General features: G+C 38.1%; 1 protein-coding gene across 21 annotated transcripts in view; it reads right to left on the minus strand.

Moving 5' to 3' along the window:
- Window positions 1-264: 264 nt before the first annotated feature.
- The window catches only part of Nrg1 (neuregulin 1), a 1,129,183-nt gene continuing 1,108,370 nt past the window's right edge, over window positions 265-21,077 (minus strand). For 7 of the 21 annotated variants that reach the window (XM_045158413.1, XM_045158412.1, XM_045158423.1 and 4 more), the window contains 5 exons: window positions 10,912-11,014; window positions 9,358-9,484; window positions 6,941-7,071; window positions 6,008-6,214; window positions 265-3,938 (listed from right to left, as the gene is read on the minus strand). In XM_045158413.1, coding sequence (XP_045014348.1) covers window positions 3,284-3,938; window positions 6,008-6,214; window positions 6,941-7,071; window positions 9,358-9,484; window positions 10,912-11,014 — 1,223 coding nt within the window. In that variant the 3' untranslated portion in view covers window positions 265-3,283. Of the gene's footprint in view, window positions 3,959-4,310; window positions 4,453-6,007; window positions 6,215-6,940; window positions 7,072-9,357; window positions 9,485-10,911; window positions 11,015-15,378; window positions 15,403-21,077 lie in introns of all 21 variants that reach the window. The other 14 variants (XM_045158416.1, XM_045158415.1, XM_045158411.1 and 11 more) reach the window with 5 other exon arrangements.

Genomic DNA, 21,077 nt, shown 5'->3' on the forward strand with positions numbered 1-21,077 from the left:
TATTTGGGATAATAAATTCTTTAGTTTATCAGTACCTCATGGCCTTCAAATGTGCATTCTTTCAGTTACATATACATTCTTTCTCCTGAACAATAAATTATTCTTAAAAAAGAACAAAAAGGATAGATACATAATTTTAAAGTAAAGAAAAAAACATATATTTTAACATTTATCTTAAACATATGAAAACAATTCTATGTTAGATGCTTAAATATAAATAATAAAGAAAATTATGTTATTTACAATGTTATACAGTAAGTTGAGAGAGTAAAACCTGACATTAACTCATAAAGACAAAAAAATATTTAAGAAAACATCTGAGTACTATACAATTTGTATTTACAAAAGAATATATAATAGAACTTGTGATGTGTGGCCATTTTGTTGGCATTTCTTTGCAGTGTTTCATCAGTCTTGTTGACAGAAATTTCTGTGGCTGGTGGAATGTAGCCAGGACTAAAGATAAGACATTATTTACCAGTGTGACCTGTGCACCTTCATCCTCAGGCCAAAAAAAGGAATAGTTACTGAGCAGGTTACCCTGGATAGAATCCACCTACACGGATAGTCATACTGAAACAACAAAGAGATGGCATATTGCTTCTTAAGACACATTCCTATATAGAAGACTGTTTTATAGCAGTCAAAAGACTGACAAGCACACACTCTTGAGGGGGCAGAAAGGGAGGAGACCAAGCAGGACAGAAAATGAATCTTGAGTGACACAAAGTTTGGTGTCTACTATACTCCACTTACAACTTAACAACTTTCCATGGCTATGATCTCAGACTCCAGAAACAGAGTTGCAGTCAATTTCTGAGAAATTTTTACTACTGTAGAAGTCAAGAGACTGTTCCCCATTCTAGGAACATTAGATTGACATTCCTTGGGACTGTCACAGTGCTGCCTGGATTTATGAATGAAGATGGCTTAGGGTGGCATGGCAGTGAAGTATCACAGAAATGTCTCTGTTAATATAGATTGGGTAGCTGGGGCAGATCAGCCAACTGGTTTCACTTATTTAGGGAAGCTTTTGTTCCCCACAGGGCAGGGGAACTGTCTTATCTAATATGCCACCTATGTGGATGACTTTAATCACCATGGAAGTACAATTTCACATATCTTTGCAATTTTCACATTTAGAGAAGTTCTCATGGACAGTAAAACATGAAACCAATGAGCAATTTATCCTTCAGAATGGGACACCTGAAATCAGTGCTCAATAATCAAAACAGGATGCTTAGAGTTTTTAGATAGTCATTGAGATTTCTTTATAGAAAGCTTAAAGAATCAGTAAAGGCCTTCCAAAGTAATGCTAAAATAATTCAGAGAACCTCTGTAGGCTTACATTCTTCTTTCCTAGACCATGAGCCAAGTAATCTCTGCCGAACTTGGAAATCACTGCAACTGATTTCCTGACTTCCTCTGTAGGTTAAAAAAACCAAGGAAGACAATAGTGAACACAGAAAAGATGGTGTGTGAACAGTGGTCAGAAACTTGGGATACCAAATACTAAGAGGAGCTTCAAGGACCTGCACATAGCTTCTCTGTTAATCTTAGAAATACATAGGGCTATAAGAAAGGAACTCATACCCAGCCTGCATTTATCTTCTAAGACATATCATATCATTTTCCCCTTAAATTTTAAGCACAAAGATTTGGTAAAAAATAGGTTCCATTCTCCAGTACAAGGAGCAATAATTGTTACTGACTTTGTTAATTATCTGTTAACTCATTTCCTATTTTGCTCCTAGATTCTTAGGAGCCTAGTTGGAACCTCAGTAAGCCCTATCTCTTATTTGGTAGATATCAGGCAGAGGATAAAATGGGTTCCTTTTATTTTGTTTTGCTTATTTTTCTGTGTTAAATTCTATACACCTTCATTAGCTTTACAATCATAATAGAACATGCAAAATCCTTCTTTTGTGACAGCATGAGAGAAATTAAGAGAGGGAAACTGAGGTACAGGCTATCCATGGAGAGATTGGTGCACAGGTGAGGTTCCTTCTGCAAGTAAATGCATGAGCTCCCTAACATTACTGGCATTTCCTAGTGAGGCATCACTGTGGAAAATTCTTGCTAATCACAAATCACATGCACATTGGCCATTCCTGGCAAAAAATATTCATGCATAGTTATGACTTAATCAAGGTGATGTTGAAACACAAGAGAAATAGAATGGGGAGAGAGGAGTGGTCAACCAAACTTTAAGTTGTCAACCAAGTCACACAGCTGCTCTCTTTCTGTGCCTAACACATTCACTCCTTCTAAGTACTCTACAATTGGAGCAGGTCACCAGCACGTACCACAGGCACATCTCATGCTAGCAGTTGGTTTGTACAGATGAGTGTGCTCTCAGGGCTGGGTTTTCATGCCACCATATGTTTCTTCAAGAAGGTCCAAATCAGTGACTAGCGCAAGCCAGCTTCAACTGTGGTTGGTTGTTCAACAGATGCATTGTTGGATTATTCCTTCCAGGGAGAAAGAGAAATTGAGTCTGTTCTGAACTATTAGATTTACCCTGATGGCAAGCCAGAACCATTTTCTAAGCTACTCTTAAAACCATTGTTCTTTGTTAAGGAAAAAATAAAATAAAATAAAGTCAATGGTAGCTCCTTTTAGCAAGAGCAAGCTGTCTTCTGATTAATTATATAGTTTTTTTAAATCACAGTATTACTTTCTTCCTAATATTTAACATTACTTAATGCAGTTACCTGCTATATTTAATAGTAGCATGCTGTTGGATCTACTATTATCTCAGAGCCCAGTGAAGCAAACCTTTGGCTGACAGAGTAGATAGAACTCATTTCATAGTCTGAAAGCAAAGAGGACTTCATACAAAAGAGTATTTGGATGGATGTGCTATTACAAGACATCCTGGTTGAGTGCTACTACAGGCAAGCTAGGACAGCTGCAAGTCTTGCACATCATACATCCAGTCAACATCATAATGCAATGCACAAGAAGCTAGCAAAGAAACTGAATATATGGGAAGTTTTGCTGAGATACTGTGGAAAAGCAATCACCGTAACTGTATAAAACTTGCTCTCGACATAACATAACATAAAGGCACCATTGTTATCTTTCTCGTTTGGAAATACTGTAAAAAATTGCTACATATGGCACATAACACATTTTTACATACATATATTTAATTTATAAAAGTTTCTCCTGTTTTCTATTTGCAGAACTGCTAAAATAAAATAAATTGTTTAATTTAAGGTGGAATACTTTATTATATAAAATAAAGTTTTACAGGTGAATCTATGTGTTTATTTAAGTTTTATACAGCAATGGGGTCTTGGTTAGCGATTACACTAGACAGCCTGGCCTGTAATTCTTCCTGCGTGGAGAAATGGCCTGCTGGGTTAGTCCTGCTGTCAGCCAGGCGGAAGGTAGGGGCTGCCTCCAGACTGGCTGCCAGGGGGTTCTGTATGCCAAGAAAAGGCGTATCTTCACCTACTCTCTCGTCTTCTGTTTCACTCTCTGAGTTACTGCTCACAGAGCTGGTGTTGATGTCCGTTTCCAACCTGTTGGCAATGTGGCCATTGGGCTTGGTTCTTTTGGCCCGCCGGCTATTGGCGAGTTTCTTAACAGGCTCTTGAGCTGGCTCATACTCCTGCGTTGTTTCATACTCCTCATCCTCTACTATTCTCAAAGGGCTAGGGGGAAGGCTGGTACTCTCATGTGCAGGGTTGTGATGGAAGGAGTTGAGTTGCTGAGTGTGGTGGTCATACTTCTTCTCCCGAAGCCTTGGTGGCGTCACAAGAAGGAGAGGTCTCTCTTCTTCCACAAAGGGGCTGACTGCCATGGAGGGCATGGACACCGTCATACTGGACACAGGTGGAGACATTTCTGAAGGAGGCGATTTGGGGAAGCTTGGAGTGTGGAAATCTACAGGCGACATACGAGCCGGGGTGGTCATGGCTGATACATACCTGTGTGAGCACAGAATATCCTGCATTAAGTGTGGTGGAAGAAGAGGCATATAACAGGGAGAATAAGGGTCAGCGTTCACCATACAATATATTCAGAGAACAATGGTATTTTTTTTCACTTCTTGAGTTTTACACTAGGAAAATCTGCACCCTTGGAGCCTAACATTACGTAGCCAAGAGTTTCCTTATAGGAGTTCATGCAAAGATCGACTAAATCATCTCACTCATCAAAACATTTGGGAGTTTTAATCTTATTATGGTCTTAAGTAAATGCATGTGAGCCAAGAAAAGGATGGTCCTGAGAATCTCTCAGTTTATAAGGACCCAGGCTCAGGGGCTTAGGAGGGAAAAAAGTATTCTTAAATACTATACCTTCCTAAAGACCAATGGGTCTTAGAGAATGAAGCCCAAATGGGGAATGGAAGAAGATCTAAGATGAGTTGCTGACAGCTGGATCTGCATGCATTTGGGTCTGTGTGCCTTGTTTCTCCTTAGCTCAGCTATAAGGTTATATCTTATGAAAAAAAAGAGCATAGTGACTTAGATTTATTCCTGACAACAGTGCAATACATTTTGTGTGCTTTTAATTTTTTTAACATTCATTTTGAAACTGCCTGTTTCAGTGTTCAAGAATTTCAAAGGCAAGTGTGAGAACCTTAGCCTGCCTGCATGAACTACAATAGAGACAATATCCAATTTCCTGTCTACCTCTCTTCCAAAACCACCATTGTATCAGTGCTGGTTTCCTCACATGCAACGATCCACTGAAGTACTTGGTAATCTTTTGTGACTACGCAAGGGTTAGCTGTACCATGCTACCTTGTGCCACACCATGGCATGATGACAATGTTCAATGAATGCCACTGTGGCAATCAAGACATTTTCTGGTACCATGTCTCATTTTCCAGAAAAGAAAGGCCTGCCTCCTGGCCCTGATAAGGATGAGTCACATTTCTTAGCTTTGGATAAAAATGTTACCAATGCATTTCACACTGAAAAGAACAGCCAAATGTGACATGACCTGTGATGACACAGGAAACTGCTAAAAATCTACCAACAGGAAGAGGAAATCTATTCACCCCCTACTTTTCTATGCCTCAGTAATATGGAGGTGAGATCCAGCTGTGTAATATGGGAAGGTGTCTCAGATTGAAATATTTGGAGCTTAAGTCTACAGGTTTTCTGTTTTGGGGAAACTTAAATTAGGTCCTTTGAGAAATATTAATCCAAATTCAAGCAACACATACAAACGATTTATCTTTTTCTCCCTATAACCTTTACATTCAAGTCTATTTTGAGGTTCTAGGTAGTATCTGGAAGCCCATCCCAGAAGGGACAGGCCTTCATAAGTAGGCTGTGGCAATAAAGATAAACTTCATTGGCACATAAAAATATTATTTAAAGAGTTTAAAGACTAAAGCTCTAAGCCAGTTTGAGACCATACTTTCCCACAAATGTGTTGTGGGGAGAGTACTAATTTCACAAATCCCTTCCTTCTCTGAAATAATTTTGGGGCATATTTGGGAAGACATATTTAGCAGGCTCCACACCCTAGTCTTAAGGAGAATGAGGGCAGAGGGACATTTTCCTTTTACTATGTGGTGGAAGGCAAGAAGGTGTTTCCCCATGACCATTTGCAATGATGTATCCTAAGTTTGATTCATACACAGAGGTGGAGCTTGAAGATCTTGAATTAGAGAGTTACCTCTCTAATGTTACCTCTAGGGAAATTAAGACCACATTGCCCCGAGTCTAATACAAAAGGCCTGGGAATGCCTCATGGTCCTGAGCCTATACGAGGCCTGGGAACTCTGAGTTGGCTGCACGTTCCACATCATATTACTCTAGCTTTTTAAGAGTCTCTGGCCTGTCAGCCACTGGGACCATAAGAAGCTCAGGAGACTGGAGTTCAGTCAAATAAAAGGACGACTTCATCAACTAGAGGCAGCAAGGAACTGAAGTCACATGATCTGATTGGGTGGATTCCTTAGGTGAGACCACAGGAGCTCATGGGATTCTCTTACAGAGTGAGGTTCTCCCTGGCGGTAGCTTTGCCCGCCCAGTTTTACCTTTCACTATGAGGAGAGTCTCTGTAGGAATCAGGGGTTTCTCTGGCATGCCTGAGGAAGCTGTTACATTCGCGAGGGCCTCCCAAACCATGAAGACGTCCTCGTGGGCCCCCAGTTGGGCTACTGTGCCTACTGTTTTCTACTGAAGACATCATGATTACAGAGTGGCTTTCTGAAATGATGCTTTCTGTGTGTCCGTTACTCCAGCTAGGGGGAGGAAACAAGAGAAGCAGTGAAATATATTTGCTTAATTATATGCAAAAATGGCAATAGACAGAAATTATTCGGAATATTTCAAAATACTGATGTACTGGTAGCCCACTTGTCTAAGAACAGTACTGATGCTGCTCTATACAGGATCTGGATTCAGATGGCTTTTATGAGCATATCTTACTCATTTGTTTGTTTATTCAATAAATGTTATCAAATGCTCTCTGTGTACTATATATCCTTAGAGTCTCTGTTCCACAGTGGCTTAGGTTCAATAAAGGAATGCCACTCTTGGTAGGGTGTAGTCAGTGTGAGATCCCCAGGGAATGGGAGGGCTGAGAATGCAGTTATTTAGTCATGAGTGCTCAGGTACATTTTTTCAGGGCAAGCTTTGGAAGTTGGTTTTTAAGTGTAATAGAAAAGCTATACAGATTTTTCCCAGTGAGTAGAAACAGCATGGGTAAAGGCAATGGTAAACAGCAGGCCTGTGAGGTAGATATTTGGATAAGTCACTTTTAATTTTTGTTGCTTTTAATGAAAACAATCAGGTCTTAGATTGGCATAAGTAGAAACCAGCTGCTATCCAAATCTAAAAATGTTCAAGGAGCATATGTCTTTACTGACTTGTTTCTCTCTCTCTTTCCTCTTGTAGGCATTACTAGCAAAAGATAATTTGTAAGAATTTATTCCTAGAGAAATGCCATGGGTTTCTTTTCCTCATACCTGTGACTTGGAGTCTGGGTGACAGTTGTGGAGTGATGAGCTGTTGACGTGTAATGGCTGGTGGAAAAAGATGTTTCCGCTTCTCTCTCAACAATGTGCTCACTAGAGATGACGTTTTTAGATACATATTGCTGTATAAACAAAGAGGTACACTTTTAAGATTCATGTAAATCAAATGCAAATTTACTAACACAGGCCCACACTTGTGCTACATGTGATGCACAATTGCTTCTCTTTCTCCAGTGGTCAGATGGCAAAACCTCTATGGGCTACTCTGGCTTTCAGGTTAGATAAATGGAATTAATGAATTACTTTAGGGATATTTACATAGTATGGGTCCTAATATCACAGCTGCATTTCCTCCCATTTACAACTGATACCATGAATTCAACACAAATTCTGGCCAATGTCCACTTCTGTCAGGGTTATTTCAAGTCAAGGAGACTAACTGATATTTGAGTGAAACAAAATGTAGAGAATTTTTATTTCAAGTTTTAAGTCACTAGGAAAGCGTTCTTAAGCTTTTATATTTTAGACCTTTCTCTTTCAATTTCATAGTGCCTGCTTGGGAAAACAGATCAGTGGTTACAAAAATAATTTCATATATATTGTCTATGTTATCTTACTGATATTATTGAAAGTTTGAACTTGTCAGTGGTAAGACAGCTAGGCTAGTGAAAATTTTACTGACAATGATATCAAGATCTTGACAAAGCATGTAATATACCTAGAGCCTTATATTCAGTGCTACTATAGTCTATTTTATCTGTTTCAGTAATCCACAGTAGGAATAGACTTTTATTAGTTAGATGCTGTATTTAAATTTTGTTTGAAGTGGTGTTTTAAATGGTGTTTGTACTTAACAAGTTCAGTTAAATGACAGGAAAAGGGATGGGAATGAATATTTAATGAGTCCAATTTAGTCCTTCTAACTGTAGAGTATGAAGAACCTGATAAATATATGGGATTCTGAAATATTCAGTGTCATCACCTGTCAATCTCTAGCTCTTTCTGTTTATGGAGTGACTCTGCTACATGGATCTGCCTTGCTGAGGACACACAGTGAGCTGCCTTGCTGAGGACACACAGTGAGCTGCTTCTACTTTGTCCCATTCTACTCTTGTTTCTTGAGGCAAATTAGGTCTAGTGAATCTAATGAAAATCATATTTAGCCATTATTGAACACTCACTAAGTACAAAGAACTGAGTATCTTGTGTAGATTATTCTATTTAATAGAATAGGTTATTATTGTTAGCCTGTTATGACAATGAAGAAATGTGACTGAGAAAAGGTTAGCTAAAGTTGTACCATTTGTTCCTTAACTAGAATCCAGGCAGATGTAGTCCAATGACTATTATATATTGTCACATACAAAGTGGCTGGTTATGGTTATCTTGATGGAGTGTATTTATTGACCCTGTGATGCACTCTGAGAAGCACCCATTAAGCTATGGGAAGCAACAGCTTCTTCTTAGTACCTTGCTCCAACAATCTTTGCTATAAGACTTGGTGGTGGGTTAGTAACCAACTCCAGACTTGAGACTATGTTTTATCTACTCCAGTAATAATACACCTTCTCTTACAGAATAGAAAATGATACTATAATACAAGATTCAAATTTGTCTTTTACAAAACCATACATTGGAAAAGGAAAATGAGAACTCTGCTTGGGTACTAAGAACAGCACTCAAAAGCCAGGAGCTCTGGAGACAGCTTTGGCCCTTATCTATAAAAAGATGTTTTGGAAGATGATACATAAATGGTCTCCATCATGGAATAGTGTATGATCTAGTCCAATTTAGAGGCCAAGTGCTTGGTAAAACATAAGGAAAATCTTTAGATGATTCAGAGTGTATTTCATGTGGAGATGGCATCACATAGAAGAAGCCAGAAAATAAGCTTGTATTATGTTCTCATAGCTTTGCTCCTGAAAAACATGTTTGATAAGTCACCTGAGCAACCTCTGATGCCCTGATTTCTTCCTTTGGAAACTTAGGAACTGTGAAATGGGTTTAATAGACAAATTTCTCAGACTTTTGTTCTATTATCTCTAGAAATTAGTTAATCCTGCATTGGACTTCATTTAAAATTATTAGAAAAGAAAGATTCCTTCTGATTCTAGTTTTATTATGCCCATGTTTTTCCTTTCTATTATGGCTTCCCTGCAGAAAAAATGCAACAGTATTGTCTCAACCTTCTAATGAGCACTTCACAGGAGAAAATGAACTGGTTTCATAACAGCCAAATCCACTTTAGAACATTTTCTCATTGTTTTCTCCTGAAAAAGCCTTGGTTTCCTGAAGTCATGGTGATTAATGGCAGCAACATAAAGGCCGAAGACTTTTCAAAAATAAACTTCAAGGTTACTGAACTGAAGAGAGATGTTTGGTTTCTCCACAGGCCAGAGTCAACTTACATTTACCAGCTGGACATTCTCTGGTGGTGGGTTGGGATGGTGAGGCCCATTGGCTATGTTCACCATGGTGTTTCGTTCGGATCGAAGGCTCTGCCGAAGCCGGTCATGAAGCTTTTTCCGCTGTTTCCTGCGTACAAAAAAGAACATTTATCTTCCATAGTATTAACATTTCTTAGTACAGCCATATCTTTATTCTACTAACACTAATGACTAACTGGAGCTAGTAGATTGCTTGTGAGGTTGACAGAAGGGAGTTTGTGTCTGCCTCAGAATATGTGGAATTACACATCCTTTAGAATGAAGATTTAATAGTAACAATGCTTATAGAAATCTAGTAATTTTAATGAGAGAGAATAAAAAGGAGGAAAGAAGTATCTTGGTATTTGGCTAATTTTCCCACATTCTTTTACCACTACATCTTTACAGAAAGTCATTAGTCTTACATAATTTGTGTTGTAGAATAGGTCTGGTAATATTCATAGTTTTTGTTTTGCATCCCTTAAAAATGAACTTAGCTTTGTATCTGTACATTATAGACAATTACTGTGTGTGCATGCATATCACAGGCCTGTAAGTGGGACTATGGACTTTTTGACCATTAAGGGTTGGCACAATTATAGCATCTCTTGTAATGCTAGTTGTATGAGTAGCTGGTGAATATAGAGACTACATCTAATAGGACTTATTATGGGATTGATTGATCCCATGAGTGCTTAGCTCTATCATGGGATACTCAATCATGGGATATTATAAAAATAAAACGTATGCCTTTAATTGTGAGGCATAAACACAATATTTTCTCTTCATCTGTGCTACATTCAGATTATGTTTTTCCCATGACTAGTTTTGGCAAGAAAATCCTATATCATGAGGGAAAAACGTATATACAAAAGCCATTAGTTTAACTTGCCTTTAGGCATGAAGTAGAAGGTACAAGTAGGCAAGGAAAGCAAAGGAAATTCATGTTGACAGGAAATGTATTTGATAATATGGGCCAAGCATGGTGACAGTACATCTGTTTCAGATTTTTCTTTTTAACTCAATTATGTAAATTTTGCTCATTTTTTTTTTTCTTTCAGAAGAATTCCTTTGTACACCTCAAATTTTGAGAACACTAATTCTGGGTACAATCAAATCAAACTGGAACACAATCTCTCTAGTTTTCTGAAAACTACTTTTCAAATACTGTGAAATGTTTCCTTTATTTCTGGAGTTTGTGTACAAATTGGATATGTTCTTAGTTGCAATGGCCAGGTACTTTTACACTCTTAGTGATGGTGTCTGTGTGTACCTAGGTATCCATATAAGTCTATCACTCTAAGCTTCCATAGCTATGGCCACCTAGAAATTTGTTCACTTTCATAGAAATAGCTTTCCAGGTACATGATTTAGGAATGTCCTGCAAATTGCATTACTAAGAGATAAAAGTTTTAAAGTCTCTCTGTCCCCTTTTTCCTTAAGACTAGGGTATGGGGCCTGCCGACTGCAAAGCCCTGGCTGCCTAAGCCCTCCTGCAATGTGAGAAGAGATCACTATGGGAAGGGAAAGGTTTACTTGGTCTTGCAGTAGGCCACCACACACATGATGCCGACCACCAGCAGGGCGATGCAGATGCCAGTTATGGTCAGCACTCTCTTCTGGTAGAGCTCCTCTGCTTCTGGAAAGGGGTGAGAGCATATGTCACCAAGGTCACTTGAAGTTCCCAGGACTTAAATAGAACTTAACAGTTAGCATGCTGCATGACATTGTTCATGTCCACAAGACCATAGATACTTAATTCATTATTCTTACAGCTATTTCTAAGGTACAACATACTATACTATACTTTGTATGTACTAGACTTTGAGCATAAATATCAAAGCCAACTGGGGCCATTGAAAGTAAAAATAATTATATTCTATAATTACATAATTACATGCTATAGATATGTATGGTATTAAACTGAAAAGTCATAACATTAATTATAGAATAGCAATTTGGTTAAAATTACACAGATTTTAATGTTTTTTATGTCTTACACACAAAAATCTCTTGCAAAGACAACAGGACTCAGTAGCAATAAAAGAATCTAGGACTAGCACCAATGGGACACCCCATCACTTCCTCCACTCTCTACCCTACCCCAAGCCTTTTAGCATTTCCCAGCTATTTTATGTTGTCACTTTAAGTCAGTGGTCTTTACAGAGAGACATTTATAACTTTAAAAAAATAAATTCGAATATATTTGCAAACATGGACTTGGCTTGTAGTTAGCAAATAAGTTAAGGCTAACACCATTACAGTTCAACACCATGGAGGAGCAGGATGCTGTATCAAGAGAGCCCAGTATGATGTGTAGGGCATTCCTGGACTGAAAGGAAGATTTGTCCTTCAGTAATGGTTATTACTTCATCAGATGAATCAAGAGAGAACTATTTGTATAAAGAAGTCTGTCACTAACACAAATGATGTACAATTTGGACTGGATTGCACATTCCTACATCAGCCAACTTGGCATCTTAGCTAATGCATATTCTACGAAGGAAGGGTGAGGCTTAGAACTCTGAACTAAAAGTCTTACTGTACTGTAAAAGTAATAACCCCTAATTCATGGAAAATTTTCTTTTTGCAAATTAGTCCCTTTAGAGGATGATTTGATCATATTAAGGTGGTCAGGGTGTTAATAAGATTTGTTGATTTAATGGGGATGCTGATCTCTTAGGAGCTGAGCTTCCAATAGTCTAATTACATCTACTGGAAGACCTTCATGAGCTCACTGAGAGAAAGCGCTCACCTGGTACATTGTAAGCAGCCTAAATGTTTGCTTGCCATCGTAATTAATAAGCTGGTCAAGAACTGAGTTGCTGTGCAAGGGAGCTGCCTCATCTGGGGCTAGGCAAGAAACCGATAAAAAATATTTCCAGATGTTTTCAGCCTCATCAGCTATACCTTTTTCTTTACTGAGAGAAGGCAAGTCATAGGAAGCTTTCTTAAAATTAAAAAGTGAATTTTACTTTCCAGGATACAGTGAACCCTATCATTAAACAAAAATTTCCTACAAGCCGAGCCCATGGTAAATCAAATTCCAGTTAACAGTTCAAGAACATTGTCAAACAAATGAATAGAGCACTGATCATTAACAGAAGAAGAACAGAAGTCAGTGGGTAGAAAACTAGAATGTTGTAGAGATTATACCAAAACAAGCCAAAGGGGTTGGAGGTGGAAAGGAAAAACAAACCAAGAGGACAGACAGACCAACAGAATGACAGAGACAGCAAGGAAGAAGTAGAAAGGAAAAACAAGGTTAAATGTTAGGGAGTCATCTGGAGTCCCTGGCACAACATGCCTGACACTAAGGGAGGAGAAATAAATAAATAAATAAATAAATAAATAAATAAATAAATAAATAAATAAATAATAAAAGAAAACCAGAGGGAGGAGGAGATGGTTGGGTGGGATGCAAAGGTGGATGCAGAGTGGGAAGGGTTGTACCATACAGCATAACTCCAGACCCGGCTAGCCAGTCACGTGGAGGTGGAAGCCACGATTAGAAAGCGAAGCAGCTGGTGCATGGTAGTGCAGCAGTGTGGGTGGGCAGAGTTGATGTCCTGGGTTCACTGTGTGAATGGGAGTGCTTATATGGCAACTGATCCTGTCTGCTGCCCCTCTCTCAATGCCACAGGACAGACCTAATTGCTATGTCATCTGTAAGCTGATGCCCTTGTAACCTCGCTCCCTAACCTTGGCTTCCTGATCAGGTTTCAGCGCTCCTTCTCCATGGACCGCTTTCAGCTGGAATGCACTGGTTAAGAACTGGGTTTCAGTATTGTTGCCAAGGAGACAGGCCTTGCTTTCCCCTTCATGTACACTACTTTTTAAATCTTTAAACTGGAGAGGCTTAGGCTGAGGTGCAGCTCAGTGTTGAAATGCTTGCCAAGCAAGTGTGTGTTTCGGGGTTGGATGGCCCTGGTCCCCAAATGCAAATTAAAACTTAAAAGGTAAGGCCGTGGACCCACCATTTCATTGCCATCTGTACCTCTTCCTTTAGGAATAGTTGAAAACTGCTTTGGCAAACATAAAAAAAATATGGATATAGGACTGGAGAGATGGCTTAGTGGTTAAGGCGCTTGCCTATGAAGTTTAAAAATGCATGTTCGAATCTCCAGGTCCCCTTTAGCCAGATGCAAAAGAGAGGCAAGCATGCAACATCACACATGCTCACAAGGGGGCGCACGCATCTGAAGTTCGTTCACAGCAGCTGAAAGGCCCTGGTGCACCCATTCATTCTCTCTCTCAAAAGTTAAAAGAAAAAAAAGGCCGGATGTGAGGGTGCACGCCTTTAATCCCAGCACTCGGGAGGCAGAGGTAGGAGGATCGCCATGAGTTTGAGGCCACCCTAAGATGAGCCTGGGCTAGAGTAAGACCACACCTAGGAAAACCAAAAAAAAAAAAAAAAAAAAAAAGTAGAAAAAAAAATAGGGACACAGACAACTACTGAGGAAAGCTTAGGAACCCTCTGACAAGTTTCCTTTTGACTTGCTGATTAGGAAAGACTTTGGGTTGGGTTTGTGAACATTTCGCACTGATTCCTGGTCCATTCTCCCTGTTTTGTGGGAAGACTGAGTTTGATGACAAAACAATGATGCCATGTCAGTAGATAATGCATTCTGTGGTGTCTAGACCAAGAGAGAGACTGTATGCCTCTAAGTTTTAACTAAGCCCTAAAGTCAGTGTTCTAGGAGGTGTGCCAATATTAGCACTGTCTTACTTTGAAAAAGCTTTTATCAATAGAGATGTTATATAGATTCACTGTTTGACTTCATGGTTCAGAAATATAAATTCTATAGTTACACTTTAAAAGTATAATGTGAGGAAAGTCCCGTTAGTGATAGAAGGTCATTATGACTGTGGGATCTTCTGATCCCTGCGGAACCAGACATTACTATAAGCCTTGAAAAACAGGAGAAAAGAAACCAAAAGCGATGTTCAAGACCTTTCTTGTGTTTCCCAGTCTTGGGAAATTTGTTTGTTTATAAACAACTAATAAATTTATTTATTTATCCTTGATAGATTGATGCAAAAAGTCCTATTCATGTAAATTTGGGCTTTATACACATTTTATTAATGGTTTTCTTGTGACACTTTGGGAACCCCAGTGCAGGACTGCATGCAGCCTTCAGGGTAAGGCTGGCCTGGCACCACAGAGAGTGGGGGAGGAAATGCAGCCTACTCCTCCTCGACTATTGCTCTTTGGCCCAACTACTCAAGATGAAGGACCTTCAGGAATAGGCCCACATTTCATCTGCTTACAAGAAAGAGATTTTAATTTATATTTACAATGTGTAATTTTCTCTTTGATTATTTGTCTGGATGATGTTAGTGACTCAAATTTAATTCCATTAGCACTGGAATTTCTATCTAAAATAGCACAAGGTCTCTTCGTCTTTTTTCTCCTTTTCTTCTCCCATGTTTCCCCCCTTCTCTTGTTCTCTATTTTCTACTACAGTCCTTCTTGAATCTTTCCAAAAATTTAGGAGTAACTTAAGTCTGAGCATATAAAACAGTTGCAACACAAGGGATTTCTATGTCTCTATATTAAACAGATGACTTTTGGGTTGGATGCTAACTTCCCATCAGGCTAAGAGCTGGTGTATCTCTTATGTGAATGTACTTGAGGCTTCCTTTGTTCTCAGGCCCTTGGTTTGATTTCTCTAGTAACCTATGCACCACTCCAACTTACCCAGCCTTTAAATCACAGCATAATCAGGTCCAGTCAATGGGTTACACTATGTGAATTTGCAGCAGGCAAGAGATTTTAAACACTAAGTGAAGGTAGCTTTGGAATTTAAAAACTGCTGCATTCTATAACATTTCCATAAACTAATCACTGATTAGATGAGAGATATGTTATAGCTGTATGATCCCTTCTAAAGAAAAAGGAAATTAGTTAGGAACTGAAAGTAAAAGTAGGAAGGGAAAAAAAGATTTCAGCTCATAGGCTCTACATTCTGTAGGCTAAGAGGAGTGATGATTGGTCCATACCCATAAATTCAATCCCAAGATGCTCTGCCAATGCAGAAGGTTGACAAAAAAAAGAAAGGGAACAAGTTTCAGAAAAGAGCAATACACTGCACTCCAAAACACATTACACATGACTATTACAGCTCTCTGTGCGTGCACACTGGATAGGACAATGGCAAGTGATTGAGGAAGCAGTGCTCAGGTATGCCCCCTAGTCCACATGGGAACTTCTGTTTGGACAAAGTGTGCAAACACACTGTCTGTATTAACCCTTAAATGCCTTTACTGAGGGAGGTTATGAGGCAACACTATCTGCTTGTTATTTGAGAACAAAAAAATACTGTTTCTATAACCAGAAGAGGCATTTCAAATTATTTCATTTCTTTTTAATTCAATTTCTAAGGAGGTGATTAAAAAAAAAAAAAAAACAACCAAAGACACTAAGTGGCAGAGTCAGGAGTAGAAGCTGGATTTATCTCCTTTGACTGTGGTAGTTATGCTGCAGTTTGTTCTCCTCTTTTCTTGTTAGTTATATCTCCTTTTCTTAACCTTCTACTTTCTTTTCCAGTTGCATTGCATGCTTTATTCACAAAAACAGTTAATGCTTCTACTCTCAAAATCTGAGAAAGGGCCTTAAGAGATGAGAAATTTTTGTCTTCTCATATTTCTATGTACAGTAGTATTGGCCAACACAGGATCTCACTAAGTTGCATTTTTTCAAAGTATGTATGTGGAATATAGTTTCTGGACTCTTTTAAGTTAACTTTAATTTATTGCTCTTTCAAGTGACTGTGTAAGAGCCTATTTGATCAGCTTGCCATGGTGCTGAGCTCCAGCAGGCACAGTGCTGGCAGGGCCTCAGTACCACTTAAGGAAGGGACTCAGAAATGTGAGCCCATGGCAGGCACTCTTGGCAGCTCTGACCCAAAACACTCCAAGGTTGCAGGAGAACAAAGCCTGCAAAGGCTCAAAGAAGGAGGTTAAAGGGGCAAAAAAATCTCTTTTCATTCTTCCAAGAAAACTTCACATTCAAGCTCCATGTGTGGCTGCCTTTAACCTTCTCTTTCTGTTATGCATGGTGGAGAGGACACAGGAGAAAGGGAAGGACAAAATACAAGCTGAGGTCTTACTTCCTTTCCCTGACTAATCTGAGAGGTACCAAGGTGATTCAATAGTATAAGGAGCATGAAATATATGGAAGAGGGGTGTGCCTCCTGCAGAAGCATGTCGTTGAGCATGAGAGTGCCTCCTATAGAAATAGAAAGAGTAGAAGGTCAGCTTGCTTGGGCTCATCCTGGTTCAGGTCCTGCCTCTGCCATTTACTTGTTTAGTGACTTTGGCTTATTCTCATGAATCAAATGCTTAAGATGCATATGCCTCACAGCAGAGCGGCTAGCACACTGGGAGGCAGACCCATCTGGAGATGGGTCCTGGGCTAGTTTCTCTATTCAGGTTTACTTTTCATTAATTTCATATAGGAATGTTCTCACAGTTCCTAGGATCTAATGCAAAATAGACTAGAAATTTTCAGCCTGTAAAGGAAATGAAGTTTCTTAAAATAACATATATATATATCTTGATCATGGAAGGCACTATATCTAATTTTCTCCTCTGTCTTGGGTCCAGGGTACCCAGACAAGTAATCAGGGATTTTAGGGTTTATTAAGTTGCGTAAGATGCTCACAGTAAAGCAAATCACTTAAATCCAAGTGAATTTTATGTGCCTCTGTGCAATATTTAATTTGTCAAATTGACATATTTTTCAATTTGCTTTCTTCATATAAACTTTGGAACATCAATGTGAGAAAATTATTTTCCAAGGAAATACATAATAAATTTCATTCCTTATCTCCAGTATGAAGATGTGACCCAATTTTCTTCTTAGAAGACCCTCCATATCTTGCCTTTTCCTCCAACCAGTCAGTAATAATTTTAGGGTTAAAACCAATATACATGGCTATAAAAATTCTTCCCAGACAATATTCCATGCCTACATGAACACTGCTAATGATCTATATTAGTTGCATAGAAAGCTTAGTTAAGTCTTCAATAAAGTTAGTAGCATGCCCATGCATACATATTACTGCATTTACAGTTTTATAGGTAAGTCTGTGAGCCTAACTATAATTTCATTTCAAGGGAAGTCATTCATATCAGGGAGCTTCAATTTCAAATAATTCAAGGGGAAATTGATATTTAAAACTGGAATCTCTTCTGGCCATCAGCCCTAACAAGGAAGCAAGCAGAGGACACATGCACCAGTCATTCTAGAAGCAGGGCAAAGATGCTCTCATTTATTTTCACTAATGTAGCTACATTTCTTTCATTGTTCATCAAAAGGAACAGAAAACTCCAGCATTTTCCATTTTACAAAGAGATGGTTTCTCTATCTGTTCTCTTTGTTCCAATGTTGGCATAGGTTTAACTATACGGCATAAGCTTCCCACTGAATTTCTGCCTGCCTGCTACACTTTCCAAGTTAAATAATTTAAAAACACAAGGGTTACTGTAAACATTTTAGTTTGCTTTTCTACTTGTGATTTCTTGTTGGGACCACAGCAATATAAAAGATTACTTTAAATTTAAGCATCTTCAGAAATTATTAAATATTGACTCACTAATCCTTTGCCTTAGGAATTTATAATTACTTGAAGAAAATTAATTAACCTGAGGTTAATTTAAATTTTCAATTGCATTAGAGAAAAGAACAATAAAATAACTTTCTTTCACAAAAATTATATATCCAATGAAATTATGGGTTTTGTTAAAATCTGAAGATAGAGTTTTATTTTATTTTTCTCAAGGTAGGGTCTCACTCTAGCTCAGGCTGACCTGGAATTCACTATGTAGTCTCAGGGTGGACTTGAGCTCATGGCAATCCTCCTAACTTTGCCTCCTGAGTGGTGGGATTAAAGGCGTGAACCACCACACCCAGCCAGAATTTTTATTTTTAATGTCTCAGGATTGTTTATGCCAATAATCTCCAAGACATGTAGTCTTGGCTTTCTGTACCTCCAAGGTTTGTAAAGAGTTCTGTCAATATTTTAGGTCTAAACAGGACCCATGCAATGTCTTTGTTTTTAATTTTAGACTTACCTTTTTAAGTGTAGGCACTTTTTTCCCACATATACCAGTTTATATTATTACTGAGCCCTTTGGACTATAATAGCAGATTTTTACTTCATCCTCAAGTTTTTATTTTTATTTACTTTTTATGAGAGAGAGAGAGAGAGAGGGAATTGGTGCACCAGAGTTCTGGCCACTGCAATCAAACTCAGACATGTGAGCCACCTTGTGTGCATGCATGACCTTGTGCTCATGTGTCACTCTGTGTGTCTGGCTTATGTGAGTTCTGGGAAATTGAACCTGGGTCCTTAGGCTTTGCAGGCGAGTGCCTTATCTGCTAAGCCATCTCTCCAGCCCCATTCCCAAGTTGTTATGTTCTCTCCTGCTCTCTCTCATATGTGCACATGTGCACAACACACACACACACATGCATGCACATGTGCATGCACACACACACACACACAGCAAAATCTCACAATCAATTGGAATTTATGAGTTTCCTCCATAGGTGGAGTGTTTATTATATTGTTAGCAAGATATACATGTTTGACAATACATCATTTTAATAAGTTTTTAAAGCATTTAGAAATTCTTGATATAACTGATATGCTAACAACCTATGACTCAGAACTACTTTTAAGGAGAAGTAATAAGTTTAATCATTTTGAGAATGTGTCCCCAAATTCTAAAATTGTACTTAAAAAATTTTTGCTATTTGAGCTATTTTGTAATCAGTGCCTACAGTTAGTTTCTATATGACATACTTCTTTTATTCTGCCTCAAACTATTATTGAAAGTGTGAATGCATTATCTTTTTTTTCTCTATAAAATTTATACATTGATTATGGGTTCCCAGAACACACATGCCACCACCACCACCACATACTGAGCAAACAATCCTATTTCATTAGGAACTGTGTCATGACAGGTCAAGTTTGAAGCTGACTAAACTTATGTTATTTTCCTAGGAAGTACTATAAATGTGATATTTTAATTAAATTCATGCCATAAAATATACATTTCTTCTTTTCTTTCATAATTTAAATCAGCTTATATAAATCAATATCCCATAAGATATGCTGCCAAGAATCACTGCATCAAATCCCAATTAAGTCAAATTATGTGTTATGTAAACTTTAAAGAACTGTATGTTCTTTTAGAATGCTTTTTTAAAGCGAAAATGTTGTTTATAAGTTCTAAGTGATGCTCTTTGAGGCTAGGGACTAGGTTTTTTTTTTTAATATACTCTTTGAAGAATTTCATTTTTAAATGACCCTTGTAGAAAACTTTTAGCCCCTTTTCAGCTTTTACTGCTACTTAAATGTGAAGTTCTTAGAGTATCAAAAATTCATTTCCCTGCCTTCTATGTAGTACAGAGATGAAAACTAAAATTTCAGACATAAATATCAGAAAATTAACTTTGGGTAAGACAATTCTGGAAATCAGTGTCCGATTGGAGGCTTCTTCTCTTCCAGATGGAAGGAGCACTCATGCCCAGGAGTCACATGCCTTGATCAAAAATGTGCTTCCTACCAAACCTCTGTTAAAGCAGGTGAAACACAGGGGCTAATCTCTGTGCTGGCTTCCAAAAGCATCACTGAAATCTGACTACAGAAGTTACTTCAGGAACCACACTCTGACTTTACAAATGCAGAGTGGATATTTTTAAATGATGTCAAATGAAAGAGAATGCTGTAAAAGTGAATGAAAGTGTTTCTACTAGTTACTAAAGGCAGATCTATCTAACTGTATTATGATTCTAGGAAAAATCTTTTTGATGATTTTCTTTATCTTCTGAGCCAATCTTGCCTTCAATACAGAATGAATTCCCCCTCTCTCTGACACCCAATGTTGAAACTATATCTTGGATTCATACTTTTTATGAAATTCCAAAATATTATTGTTTATATTTATAGTCACAAGGATATGCTCAATCTATGTGATGTGAATACAAGCACACATTCCAAAAATGGCTTCAGAGTTTAAGGAAAAGTCTTATTTTCTCCTACTATTTTTACTTCCCATCCTATCTAGCTTAGAAACAAATTAATCTGTAGCTATGGAGACAAAAACCATGCCAAAAAATGCACATGATGTAAATGTTTGTGAACACATTAAGGACAGAGTTTAGCAATGCCAATTTTCCAGTGTTTCCATGAGAAAATAATGGCCAATGACATATGTATCATATGGTAATGTGTAATAGGTGTCACCTCACTGAGTAAATGAATATTATTGGTACATTGTCCTCAATTACATTATAGAATTCATTCTGACAATGTATGATTATTACAGAACCTTACTCTTGCATGCATCAGAACAAAGGTAAACTTTTTCTTTTAGGATCACTGAATGATCAGATCAGGTGTGTATATTTCCAATGTTTTCTGAGTTTAAACTGGGGATTCGTAATTGATGGGATGACAATTTCAGCCCAGTCCTACCTAGTATGGATGACATCTTAGTGGCACATGGCTGTGCAATTCGCCTATAGGTGTCCTCATGCTACTAGGGCAGCCACGTTTAGCCATGATAGCAATGGCATCCTGACAGACCCCATCCATTTTTTTTTTTAATCTAAACATTTATGGGAAAAAATTTCAACTCTGATATAATTGGGCAATTAATGGAAAATCTCAAGTACAATATCTTGA

This window comes from Jaculus jaculus, chromosome 9 (genome assembly GCF_020740685.1).
Source record: "Jaculus jaculus isolate mJacJac1 chromosome 9, mJacJac1.mat.Y.cur, whole genome shotgun sequence".
Lineage (NCBI taxonomy): Eukaryota > Metazoa > Chordata > Mammalia > Rodentia > Dipodidae > Jaculus > Jaculus jaculus.